The sequence below is a fragment of the Oncorhynchus masou genome, unplaced genomic scaffold, assembly GCF_036934945.1.
Source record: "Oncorhynchus masou masou isolate Uvic2021 unplaced genomic scaffold, UVic_Omas_1.1 unplaced_scaffold_2837, whole genome shotgun sequence".
In the NCBI taxonomy this organism is placed as follows: domain Eukaryota; kingdom Metazoa; phylum Chordata; class Actinopteri; order Salmoniformes; family Salmonidae; genus Oncorhynchus; species Oncorhynchus masou.
The window spans coordinates 35001-49540 of record NW_027009263.1 but is presented as its reverse complement, the minus strand read 5'-3'; the positions used below and the strand labels follow the sequence as shown (position 1 = coordinate 49540).

General features: G+C 36.8%; 1 protein-coding gene across 1 annotated transcript in view; it reads left to right on the top strand.

The window, feature by feature from the left end:
- The first annotated feature begins 157 nt into the window (after positions 1–157).
- Positions 158–14540, top strand: part of LOC135533957 (NACHT, LRR and PYD domains-containing protein 12-like) — a 16555-nt gene continuing 2172 nt past the window's right edge. The window contains 8 exon segments of the mRNA XM_064961138.1: positions 158–263; positions 393–621; positions 995–2765; positions 3027–3200; positions 6217–6390; positions 9055–9228; positions 11391–11564; positions 14367–14540. Of these exon segments, the coding sequence (XP_064817210.1) occupies positions 408–621; positions 995–2765; positions 3027–3200; positions 6217–6390; positions 9055–9228; positions 11391–11564; positions 14367–14540 (2855 nt within the window). The 5' untranslated portion in view covers positions 158–263; positions 393–407.

The window sequence follows — 14540 nt, the reverse complement described above, 5'->3', positions numbered from 1 at the left end:
AGTCCTAAAACTATATTAAACACATCATTCTCTCCGTGTGTGTGTGTGTGTGTGTGTGTGTGTGTGTGTGTGTGTGTGTGTGTGTGTGTGTGTGTGTGTGTGTGTGTGTGTGTGTGTGTGTGTGTGTGTGTGTGTGTACTCCTGGATGAGGAGATGTAATCTAATATTTTGTCTACAGAAACCAACAGGAGAGATCAGAGTCAGAGATTCTCAGTGGTCAGTCTTCCCAGAGTCATCAAACAGACCTGGCCTCCATATTCAGTGTATGTGGTCCTGTTGTGTCCATTTGTTTTTGTTTACCTCAAGTTAAGTTGATCTGTCAATCATTCATTAATGTGTTAATGAGAAAGCATTTAGTCTCTTGCTTAACTTATTTACTTTATTTATTTCAGTTGCTTGAAGAGAAAATGATGACATTTATGAAGAACGAGCTGAGGATGTTCAAGAGGATTCTTAGTCCAGAACTCCCAGAAGGCTTTGAGAGTCAGAAGCAGGATAAGGAAGTGGTGGACCCTGAAGATGAGCAGCAGGAGAGCAGTGCCAGAGAGGGGGCTCTGAAGATCACACTGCACATCCTGAGGAAAATGAACCAGAAGGAGCTTGCTGACACACTGGAGAAATGTAAGATCTGTCTGCCTCATGTTGATGCTGTTTTATAACATTTAAAAGCTGTAGCTAAAGTACAGCTAAAGTAGCTGTGTAACTCAATGATATTGTAGCAGCCTTAACACAACACCTAGTGACCTCATCAAGTAGCAGCAGGGATGTGTTGTGCTGATTAATTTAGAGAGAGAGACAACATTAATAATACCATCAATAATACCAATAATAATATAATCAGTCACACCAGTCTGTAATGCATTATGAAAACATTTACACATTTATACAGTCAGTTAAGAGAATCAATTATTATATTTTACAACTTTATAACAGTCCTTCAATACTGTCTGCATTAAAACAGACGTAATATTAATATCCTCTGTGTTATTTCTAGATTCAGATGATCTTGCTGTGATTTGCCAACGTGAACTCAAATCTAATCTGAAGAAGAAGTTTCAATGTGTATTTGAGGGGATCGCTAAACATGGAAACCCAACACTTCTCAATAAGATCTACACAGAGCTCTACATCACAGAGGGTGGAACAGGAGAGGTCAATAATGAACACGAGCTGAGACAGATTGAGACAACAACCAGGAAACAAGCAAGACCAGAGACTGCAATCAAATGTAACGACATCTTCAAACCCTTAACTGGACAAGACAAACCTATCAGAACTGTGCTGACAAAGGGAGTCGCTGGCATTGGAAAAACAGTCTCTGTGCAGAAGTTCATTCTGGACTGGGCTGAAGGAAAAGCAAATCAGGATGTCCAATTTGTATTTTCATTCCCTTTTCGGGAGCTGAATTTGATGAAAGGTGAAAATCTCACTTTCATTGAACTTCTCAATCACTTCTCAATGGAAACCAAACAATCAAGAATCTCTAACTACAACAACTACAAAGTTCTGTTCATCTTTGATGGTCTGGATGAGTGCCGACTGCCCCTAGACTTCCAGAAGAACAAGATCTGTTGGGACGTCACAGAGTCAACCTCAGTGGATGTTCTGCTGACAAATCTCATCAAGGGAAATCTGCTTCCCTCTGCTCTCCTCTGGATAACTACCCGACCTGCAGCAGCCAATAAGATCCCTTCAGGGTGTGTTGACCAGGTGACAGAGGTACGAGGGTTCAATGACCCACAGAAGGAGGAGTACTTCAGGAAGAGATTCAGTGATGAGGACCTGGCCAGCAGAATCATCTCACACATAAAGACATCAAGGAGCCTCCACATCATGTGCCACATTCCAGTCTTCTGTTGGATTTCTGCAACAGTCCTTGAACACATGCTGAAACATAAGAGAGAAGAGATGCCCAAGACTCTGACTGAGATGTACACACACCTTGTGGAGTTTCATACCAAACAGAAGAATGAAAAGTATCTTGGGAAAGAAGAGACAGGTCCACACTGGAATAAAGAGAGCATTCTGTCACTGGGAAAACTGGCTTTTCAACAGCTTGTGAAGGGCAATCTGATTTTCTATGAAGAAGACCTGAAAGAGTCTGGCATTGATGTCAATGAAGCCTCAGTGTACTCAGGATTGTGCACACAGATCTTTAAAGAGGAATGTGGGCTGTACCAGGACACGGTGTACTGCTTTGTTCATCTGAGCATTCAGGAGTTTCTGGCTGCTGTATATGTGTTCCTCTCATTCATCAACAACAATGAGAATCTAATGGACAAACTGCAAACAAAAGACGAGCCTGAAGTTACTTTCTACAAGAGTGCTGTGGATAAAGCCTTACAAAGTGAGACGGGAAACCTGGACCTTTTCCTCCGCTTCCTTCTGGGCCTCTCACTGGAGTCCAATCAGAAGTACTTACGAGGTCTACTGACAAAGACAAGAAGCAGCTCACAGAGCCATGAAGAAACAGTCAAGTACATCAAGGAGAAGATCAGGGAGGATCTCTCTCCAGAGAGGAGCATCAATCTGTTCCACTGTCTGAATGAACTGAATGACCATTCTCTAGTGGAGGAGATCCAATTCTACCTGAGATCAGGAAGTCTCTCAGAAGATGAACTGTCACCTGCACAGTGGTCAGCTCTGGTCTTTGTGTTGCTGACTTCAGAAAAGGAGCTGGATGTGTTTGACCTGAAGAAATACTCCAGATCAGAGGAAGGTCTTCTAAGGCTGCTGCCAGTGGTCAAAGCCTCCAGAGCTGTTCTGTGAGTAAATAAAATGACATATAAGAACTAATCATCAGGAAGAAATATTCAGTTTAGAGAAAAATATGTATTATAATATGTATATAATATTATATTGAAAAACACATTGAATAAATTAATTGATATATGATGATAATATATGATAAGATGAATATATATGCTGTTTGAGAGAATAAACCAAATGCATCTGCCATTGTCCTTCTACACTACTGGTGTTAAATGAGCAGTGTGTTTGTGAAGTCATGATGATCTCTTTGTCAGGCTGTCAGGCTGTGGAGTCACAGAGGAAGGCTGTGCTTCACTGGTCTCAGCTCTGAGGTCAAACCCCTCACACCTGAGAGAGCTGGACCTGAGAAACAATGACCTGAAGGATTCAGGAGTGAAGCTGCTCTCTGCTGGACTGGGGAATCCCCACTGTAAACTGGAGACTCTGAGGTCAGTATTCCTGTAGTTGGTCAACAAGTGATAACTGTTCACCAGATCCACATGTGTTTACCAGGCACACATAGTCCACATCATATGTGTTTGGACAGTGAAGCTTACAGTTTTAAATGTGGTGCTCTGCTCCAGCATTTTGGATTTGAGATATAATGTTTCATATTAAGTGACAGTACAGAATGTCACCTTTTATTTAAAGTTATTTTCATACATATCTATTTTACAGTTTATAAATGAAAACACTTTATGTATCTAGTTCTCCCATTTGAAAAAGTTATACTATTTTGGATAAATTATTTTAGTCATAAGTTTAATATTTGGTTCCATATTCCATGCCTGCAGTGATTACATAAAGATTATGATTCTACTAACTTGTTGAATTCATTTGCAGTTTGTCTTGGTTGTGTTTTGGATGTTTTTCCTAATAGAAACTGAATGGTGAATAATGTCCTGTCATTTTGGAGTCACTTCACTTGTATTGTCAGTAAGAATAGAAGATGTTTCTGAACACTTCTACATTCATGTGGATGCTACTATGATGATGACTAATCAGGAATGAATCATGAATGATGATGAATGAGAAAGTTACAGAGGCACAAATATCAGACCCCCTCTGTTATATGTAATGGTGAGAGGTTAGTATGTTTTGTTGTAGCCTCTTTTTGGTCATGTTGAGAGGTTAGCATGTTTTGTTGTAGCCTCTGTTATTGGTAATGGTGAGAGGTTAGTATGTTTTGTTGTAGCCTCTGTTATTGGTAATGGTGAGAGGTTAGTATGTTTTGTTGTGGTCTCTGTTATTGGTAATGGTGAGAGGTCAGCATGTTTTGTTGTAGCCTCTGTTATTGGTAATGGTGAGAGGTTAGTATGTTTTGTTGTAGCCTCTGTTATTGGTAATGGTGAGAGGTTAGTATGTTTTGTTGTGGTCTCTGTTATTGGTAATGGTGAGAGGTTAGTATGTTTTGTTGTAGCCTCTGTTATTGGTAATGGTGAGAGGTTAGTATGTTTTGTTGTGGTCTCTGTTATTGGTAATGGTGAGAGGTCAGCATGTTTTGTTGTAGCCTCTGTTATTGGTAATGGTGAGAGGTTAGCATGTTTTGTTGTAGCCTCTGTTATTGGTCATGTTGAGAGGTTAGCATGTTTTGTTGTAGCCTCTGTTATTGGTCATGTAGGCGTTGATTTCAATGAATATGGGACCAGATACTAAACTGTTTACTATTTTAATACACTTTGAGTGAATTGGTCAGAATACTTATGACTTCTTTAAATAGGGGGACTAGATACATAAAGTGCTTTCATTTCTAAATGGTGAAATATGACATTATATACTGTCACCTCATATGAAACATCTGATCTGAAATCCAAAATGTTGGAGTATAGAGACACATTTAAAATATTATCTTCACTGACAAACTAGAAACGGTGAGGACTGTATACTCAATACAATCTAAATCTGATACCTCACTGTCTAAATAGATATGGTGAGGACTGTATACTCAATACAATCTAAATCTGATACCTCACTGTCTAAATAGATATGGTGTGGACTGTATACTCAATACAATCTAAATCTGATACCTCACTGTCTAAATAGATATGGTGTGGACTGTATACTCAATACAATCTAAATCTGATACCTCACTGTCTAAATAGATATGGTGTGGACTGTATACTCAATACAATCTAAATCTGATACCTCACTGTCTAAATAGATATGGTGAGGACTGTATACTCAATACAATCTAAATCTGATTCCTCACTGTCTAAATAGATATGGTGTGGACTGTATACTCAATACAATCTAAATCTGATACCTCACTGTCTAAATAGATATGGTGTGGACTGTATACTCAATACAATCTAAATCTGATACCTCACTGTCTAAATAGATATGGTGAGGACTGTATACTCAATACAATCTAAATCTGATTCCTCACTGTCTAAATAGATATGGTGTGGACTGTATACTCAATACAATCTAAATCTGATACCTCACTGTCTAAATAGATATGGTGTGGACTGTATACTCAATACAATCTAAATCTGATACCTCACTGTCTAAATAGATATGGTGAGGACTGTATACTCAATACAATCTAAATCTGATTCCTCACTGTCTAAATAGATATGGTGTGGACTGTATACTCAATACAATCTAAATCTGATACCTCACTGTCTAAATAGATATGGTGAGGACTGTATACTCAATACAATCTAAATCTGATTCCTCACTGTCTAAATAGATATGGTGTGGACTGTATACTCAATACAATCTAAATCTGATACCTCACTGTCTAAATAGATATGGTGTGGACTGTATACTCAATACAATCTAAATCTGATACCTCACTGTCTAAATAGATATGGTGAGGACTGTATACTCAATACAATCTAAATCTGATTCCTCACTGTCTAAATAGATATGGTGTGGACTGTATACTCAATACAATCTAAATCTGATACCTCACTGTCTAAATAGATATGGTGTGGACTGTATACTCAATACAATCTAAATCTGATACCTCACTGTCTAAATAGATATGGTGTGGACTGTATACACAATAAAATCTAAATCTGATTCCTCACTGTCTGTCTTTTGACTGATACTGCTTTTTAAACTGGTCTGGTCAGTCTACTGAAATTTTTGTACTATACATGTTTCTTTATACAACCAATACTTGGATAATTTGTCATTTCTAATAATGATACATTAATTTATGAATATGTATGGCAAGTTTCAGGACACTGATATATCTGAATATGTTAAAATATATAAAATAAAATATATACTGCCACTATTTTTACCACCAAAGAATATCAGTGTGATTCTAATATGATTTGACTCTTTGCAGGCTGTCAGGCTGTCTAGTCACAGAGGAAGGCTGTGCTTCTCTGGTCTCAGCTCTGAGGTCAAACCCAACACATTTTTTGTGCACAGGTTACAGTGTACGCAGGGAAAGCTAAGCGTAACATTTGAATACAACCTGTCTGTCATTGTATGTCTTCTGTGTTTCAGACTCAGTGGCTGTAAACTCAGAAACACATCCTGTAAAGTGTTGGCCTCAGTTATCAGTTCAAACCCCTCACACCTGAGAGAGCTGGATCTGAGTAACAACGACCTGAAGGATTCAGGAGTGGAGCTGCTCTCTGCTGGACTGGGGAATCCCCACTGTAAACTGGAGACTCTGAGGTCAGTATTCCTGTAGTTGGTCAACGAGTGATAACTGTTCACCAGATCCACATGTGTTTACCAGACACACATAGTCCACACCATATGTGATTGGACAGTGAAGATTACGGTTTTAAATTTGGCGCTATTCTCCAGCATTTTGGATTTGAGATATAATGTTTCATATTAGGCAACAGTACAGAATGTCACCTTTTATTTGAGCTTAAAGGTGAGAGGTTAGCATGTTTTGTTGTAGCGTCTGTTATTGGTAATGGTGAGAGATTAGCATGTTTTGGTGTAGCCTCTGTTATTGGTAATGGTGAGAGGTTAGCATGTTTTGTTGTATCCTCTGTTATTGGTAATGGTGAGAGGTTAGCATGTTTTGTTGTAGCCTCTGTTATTGGTAATGGTGAGAGGTTAACATGTTGTTGTAGTCTCTGTTATTGGTAATGGTGAGAGGTTAGCATGTTTTGTTGTAGTCTCTGTTATTGGTAATGGTGAGAGGTTAGCATGTTTTGTTGTAGCCTCTGTAACTTTCTCACTCATTATTATTCAAGATTCATTCATGATCTTTCTCAGTCAAGGCGTCACAGGCTTGATGTTGTCATTGTGTTCGAGGAATATGGGACCAGATATACTTTTGACTAATTTAATACACTTTAAGTGTCAGAATACTTATGACTTCTTCAAATGGGGGGACTAGATACATAAAATGCTTTAATCTTTCTAAACGTTGAAACAGATATGTATTAAAATATCCTCAAATAAAAGGTGACATTTTATACTGTCACCTCATATGAAACATTTGATCTGAAATCCAAAATGTTGGAGTATAGAGACACATTTACAATGTCAGCTTCACGGTCTAAATAGATATGGTGTGGACTGTATACTCAATACAATCTAAATCTGATTCCTCACTGTCTAAATAGATATGGTGTGGACTGTATACTCAATACAATCTAAATCTGATACCTCACTGTCTAAATAGATATGGTGTGGACTGTATACTCAATACAATCTAAATCTGATACCTCACTGTCAAAATAGATATGGTGTGGACTGTATACTCAATACAATCTAAATCTGATACCTCACTGTCTAAATAGATATGGTGTGGACTGTATACTCAATACAATCTAAATCTGATACCTCACTGTCTAAATAGATATGGTGTGGACTGTATACTCAATACAATCTAAATCTGATTCCTCACTGTCTAAATAGATATGGTGTGGACTGTATACACAATACAATCTAAATCTGATACCTCACTGTCTAAATAGATATGGTGTGGACTGTTTACTCAATACAATCTAAATCTGACACCTCACTGTCTAAATAGATATGGTGTGGACTGTATACTCAATACAATCTAAATCTGATACCTCACTGTCTAAATAGATATGGTGTGGACTGTATACTCAATACAATCTAAATCTGATACCTCACTGTCTAAATAGATATGGTGTGGACTGTATACACAATACAATCTAAATCTGATACCTTACTGTCTAAATAGATATGGTGTGGACTGTATACTCAATACAATCTAAATCTGATACCTCACTGTCTAAATAGATATGGTGTGGACTGTATACTCAATACAATCTAAATCTGATTCCTCACTGTCTAAATAGATATGGTGTGGACTGTATACTCAATACAATCTAAATCTGACACCTCACTGTCTAAATAGATATGGTGTGGACTGTATACTCAATACAATCTAAATCTGATACCTCACTGTCTAAATAGATATGGTGTGGACTGTATACTCAATACAATCTAAATCTGATTCCTCACTGTCTAAATAGATATGGTGTGGACTGTTTACTCAATACAATCTAAATCTGACACCTCACTGTCTAAATAGATATGGTGTGGACTGTATACTCAATACAATCTAAATCTGACACCTCACTGTCTAAATAGATATGGTGTGGACTGTATACTCAATACAATCTAAATCTGACACCTCACTGTCTAAATAGATATGGTGTGGACTGTATAATCAATACAATCTAAATCTGATACCTCACTGTCTAAATAGATATGGTGTGGACTGTATAATCAATACAATCTAAATCTGACACCTCACTGTCTAAATAGATATGGTGTGGACTGTATACTCAATACAATCTAAATCTGATACCTCACTGTCTAAATAGATATGGTGTGGACTGTATAATCAATACAATCTAAATCTGACACCTCACTGTCTAAATAGATATGATGTGGACTGTATACTCAATACAATCTAAATCTGATTCCTCACTGTCTAAATAGATATGGTGTGGACTGTATACTCAATACAATCTAAATCTGATTCCTCACTGTCTAAATAGATATGGTGTGGACTGTATACTCAATACAATCTAAATCTGATTCCTCACTGTCTAAATAGATATGGTGTGGACTGTATACTCAATACAATCTAAATCTGATTCCTCACTGTCTGTCTTCTGACTGATACTGATTTTTAAACTGGTCTGGTCAGTCCACTCAAATATTTGTTAATATGCATCTTTCTATCTTCAAGCAATACATTGATAATGTGTCATTTCTAGGCTGTGCTTCCCTGGTCTCAGCTCTGAGGTCAACCCCAACACATTATTTGTGCACAGGTTACAGTGTAACACTTTAATACAACCTGTCTGTAATTGTATTTCTTCTGTGTTTCAGACTCAGTGGCTGTAAACTCACAGACACATCCTGTAAAGTGTTGGCCTCAGTTATCAGTTCAAACCCCTCACACCTGAGAGAGCTGGATCTGAGTAACAATGACCTGAAGGATTCAGGAGTGGAGCTGCTCTCTGCTGGACTGGGGAATCCCCACTGTAAACTGGAGACTCTGAGGTCAGTATTCCTGTAGTTGGTCAACAAGTGATAACTGTTCACTCGATCCACATGTGTTTACCAGACACACATAGTCCACAACATATGTGATTGGACAGTGAAGCTTACAGTTTTAAATGTGGTGTTATGCTCCAGCATTTAGGATTTAAGATATAATGTTTCATATTAGGTGACAGTACAGAATGTCACCTTTTATTTGAGGGAATTCATACATTTTTTACCATTTAGATATGAATAGTGAATAATGATGAATAACAAAGTTATAGAGGCACAAATGTCAGTATAAATGCTAAACTCCTCTGTTATTGGTAATGGTAAGAGGTTAGCATGTTTTGTTGTAGTCTCTGTTATTGGTAATGGTAAGAGGTTAGCATGTTTTGTTGTAGCCTCTGTTATTGGTAATGGTGAGAGGTTAGTCTGTTTTGTTGTAGCCTCTGTTATTGGTAATGGTAAGAGGTTAGCATGTTTTGTTGTATCCTCTGTTATTGGTAATGGTAAGAGGTTAGCATGTTTTGTTGTAGTCTCTGTTATTGGTAATGGTGAGAGGTTAGCATGTTTTGTTGTAGTCTCTGTTATTGGTAATGGTAATAGGTTAGCATGTTTTGTTGTATCCTCTGTTATTGGTAATGGTGAGAGGTTAGTCTGTTTTGTTGTAGTCTCTGTTATTGGTAATGGTGAGAGGTTAGCATGTTTTGTTGGAGCCTATGTTATTGGTAATGGTGAGAGGTTAGCATGTTTTGTTGTAGACTCTGTTATTGGTAATGGTGAGAGGTTAGCATGTTTTGTTGTAGTCTCTGTTATTGGTAATGGTGAGAGGTTAGCATGTTTTGTTGTAGACTCTGTTATTGGTAATGGTGAGAGGTTAGCATGTTTTGTTGATAACAATGATAACACTATGCAATGATAACACTATGCAATGATAATACTATGCAATGATAACACTATGCAATGATAATACTATGCAATGATAACACTATGCAATGATAACACTATGCAATGATAACACTATGCAATGATAATACTATGCAATGACAATACTATGCAATGATAATACTATGCAATGATAACACTATGATAACACTATGCAATGATAATACTATGCAATGATAATACTGTGCAATGATAATACTATGCAATGATAACACTATGCAATGATAACACTATGCAATGATAACACTATGCAATGATAACACTATGCAATGATAACACTATGCAATGATAACACTATGCAATGATAACACTATGCAATGATAACACTATGCAATGATAATACTATGCAATGATAACACTATGCAATGATAACACTATGCAATGATAACACTATGCAATGATAACACTATGCAATGATAACACTATGCAATGATAATACTATGCAATGATAACACTATGCAATGATAACACTATGCAATGATAACACTATGCAATGATAACACTATGCAATGATAACACTATGCAATGATAACACTATGCAATGATAATACTATGCAATGATAACACTATGCAATGATAACACTATGCAATGATAACACTATGCAATGATAACACTATGCAATGATAATACTATGCAATGATAATACTGTGCAATGATAATACTATGCAATGATAATACTATGCAATGATAACACTATGCAATGATAACACTATGCAATGATAACACTATGCAATGATAATACTATGCAATGATAATACTATGCAATGATAACACTATGATAACACTATGCAATGATAATACTATGCAATGATAATACTGTGCAATGATAATACTATGCAATGATAATACTATGCAATGATAACACTATGCAATGATAACACTATGCAATGATAACACTATGCAATGATAACACTATGCAATGATAATACTATGCAATGATAATACTATGCAATGATAATACTGTGCAATGATAATACTATGCAATGATAACACTATGCAATGATAACACTATGCAATGATAACACTATGCAATGATAACACTATGCAATGATAACACTATGCAATGATAACACTATGCAATGATAACACTGTGCAATGATAATATTTGTAACAGATTTTTTTCTCTATAAGCAACACTTTGATGACTTGTCATTTGATAACAAATATACTGTCACTATTTTCACCACCGAAGAATAGCAGTGCGGTTTTAATATGATTTGACTCTTTGCAGGCTGTCAGGCTGTCTAGTCACAGAGGAAGGCTGTGCTTCTCTGGTCTCAGCTCTGAGGTCAAACCCCTCACACCTGAGAGAGCTGGATCTGAGTAACAATGACCTGAAGGATTCAGGAGTGAAGCTGCTCTCTGCTGGACTGGGGAATCCCCACTGTAAACTGGAGACTCTGAGGTCAGTATTCCTGTAGTTGGTCAACAAGTGGTAACTGTTCACCAGATCCACATTTGTTTACCAGACACACATAGTCCACATCATATGTGTTTGGACAGTGAAGCTTACAGTTTTACATTTGGTTGTGTTTTTTGATATATATAATGTTTCAGGGATATATACACAGGGAAACACAGGGATATATACACCATTTAAAGATATTTTCACCATGGATACATTTTATAGTTTATAAATGAAAACACCAGGGATATATACACCCATTTGATAAAGTTATACTAACAGGATAAATTACAGTCATAATATATACACCAGGGAAACATGCCTGGGATATATACACCAAGGGATATATACACCAACACAGGGATATTCATTTGCAGTTTGTCACCAGGGATATATACACAGGATATATTTTCCAATATAACCCAATGGGATATAATGTCACTGTCATATATACACCAGGGATATATACACCAGGATATAGAAGGGATATATACACCAGGGATATATACACAGGGATCTATACACCAGGGATACATAATCAGGGATAATCACCAGGGATATATACACCAGGGATATATACAAATATCAGACACCAGGGATACATACAATGGTGAGGGATATATACATGTTTTGTTATATAGGCTCTGGGATATATACACCAGGATACATACATGTTTTGGATATATACACTCTGTTATTGGTAACCAGGGATATTAGCATGTTTTGGATACATACACTGTTATTGGTACACCAGGGATATATACACCATGGGATATATACACCAGGGTCTATATACACCAGGTATATGGTGAGACAGGGATTAGCATGTTTTGTTGTACACCTGGGATATATAATGGGATATATACACATGGATATATACACCTGGGATATATTGGTCATATACACCAGGGATATATACATGTTTTGATATAGCCTCTGGGATAATGGTGACACCAGGGATATAGCCTCTGGGAAACAATGGGATATATACATGTTTTGATACATACACCAGGGATATATAAACCAGGGATATATACACAGGGATATATACACCAGGGATACATACACCAGGGATATATACACCAGGGATATTGGTCCAGGGATATATATGACTTCTTATAAATAGGGGATACATACACCAAGGATATATTTCTAAATGGGAAACACATTATATATGTCACCTCAATATACACCTGGGATCTATACATCCAAAATGGGATATAGACACCATATTACAAGGGATATAAACACCAGGGATAAACTACAAACAGGGATATATACACCAATACATACAAGGGATATATACACCAGGGATAAATACATATGGTGAAACACAATACAATCTAAATCTGATACACCACTGATATATACACCAGGGATATATACACAGGGATATATACTAAATATATACACTCACTGTCTAAATACATATGGGATATATACACAATCTATATATACACACTGTCTAAAAGATATGGTGACTATATACAAATCTCCAGGGATATACACCAGGGATATATACACCAGGGATATATACACCAGGGATATATACACCAGGGATATATATCACCAATATGATACACTCACTGTCTAAATACATAGGTGATACTGTATACCAGGGATATAATCTTAATCTGATTCCTATACACCTGTCTTTTGACTGATACCAGGGATATAAACTGGTCTGGTCAGTATACAAAGGGATATATACATGGGATATATACACCAGGGATAATATGTCATTTCTAATATATACATTAGGGATATATACACCAGGCAGGTTTCAACACTGATATATAAAATATATAAAATAGGGATATATACACCACTGATTATACACCAGGGAAACATCAGTGTGATTTTACACCAGGATATGATACACCAGGGATATATACACAGGGAAGGCTATACACTCTGGGATACATACACTGAGGTCATAAACACAGTACATTATAGAATTTGGACTAGTCAGTTCAATGACCTGAATGTATACATAATTGTCATTTCATGGACCATAATTTCCTCCAACAACTGTCTAAATAGATATGGTGAGGACTGTATACTCAATACAACAAATGGATAACTGTTAAATAGGGATATGGTTCACTGTATATATACAATCTAAATCTGATACCTCACTGTCTAAATAGATATGGTGTGGACTGTATACTCAATACAATCTAAATCTGATTCCTCACTGTCTAAATAGATATGGTGTGGACTGTATACTCAATACAATCTAAATCTGATTCCTCACTGTCTAAATAGATAAATGGTGTGGACTGTATACTCAATACAATCTAAATCTGATACCTCACTGTCATAAATAGATATGGTGGGACTGTATACTCAATACAATCTAAATCTGATACCTCACTGTCTAAATAGATATGGTGTGGACTGTATACTCAATACAATCTAAATCTGATACCTCACTGTCTAAATAGATATGGGACTGTATACTCAATACAATCTAAATCTGATACCTCACTGTCTAAATAGATATGGTGTGGACTGTATACTCAATACAATCTAAATCTGATTCCTCACTGTCTGTCTTCTGACTGATACTGCTTTTTAAACTGGTCTGGTCAGTCTACTATAATATTTGTACTATACATGTTTCTATCTACAAGCAATACTTTGATCATTTGTCATTTTTTATGATGATACACTATTTTATGAATAGATATGGCAGGTTTCAGGACACTGATATATCTGAATATGTAAAAAAATATACTGCCACTATTTTCACCACCAAAGAATATCAGTGTGGTTTTAATATGATTTGACTCTTTGCAGGCTGTCAGGCTGTCTAGTCACAGAGGAAGGCTGTGCTTCTCTGGTCTCAGCTCTGAGGTCAAACCCCTCACACCTGAGAGAGCTGGACCTGAGCTACAATCACCCAGGAGACTCAGGAGTCAGACTGCTCTCTGCTGGACTGGAGGATCCACACTGCAGACTGGAGAAACTCAA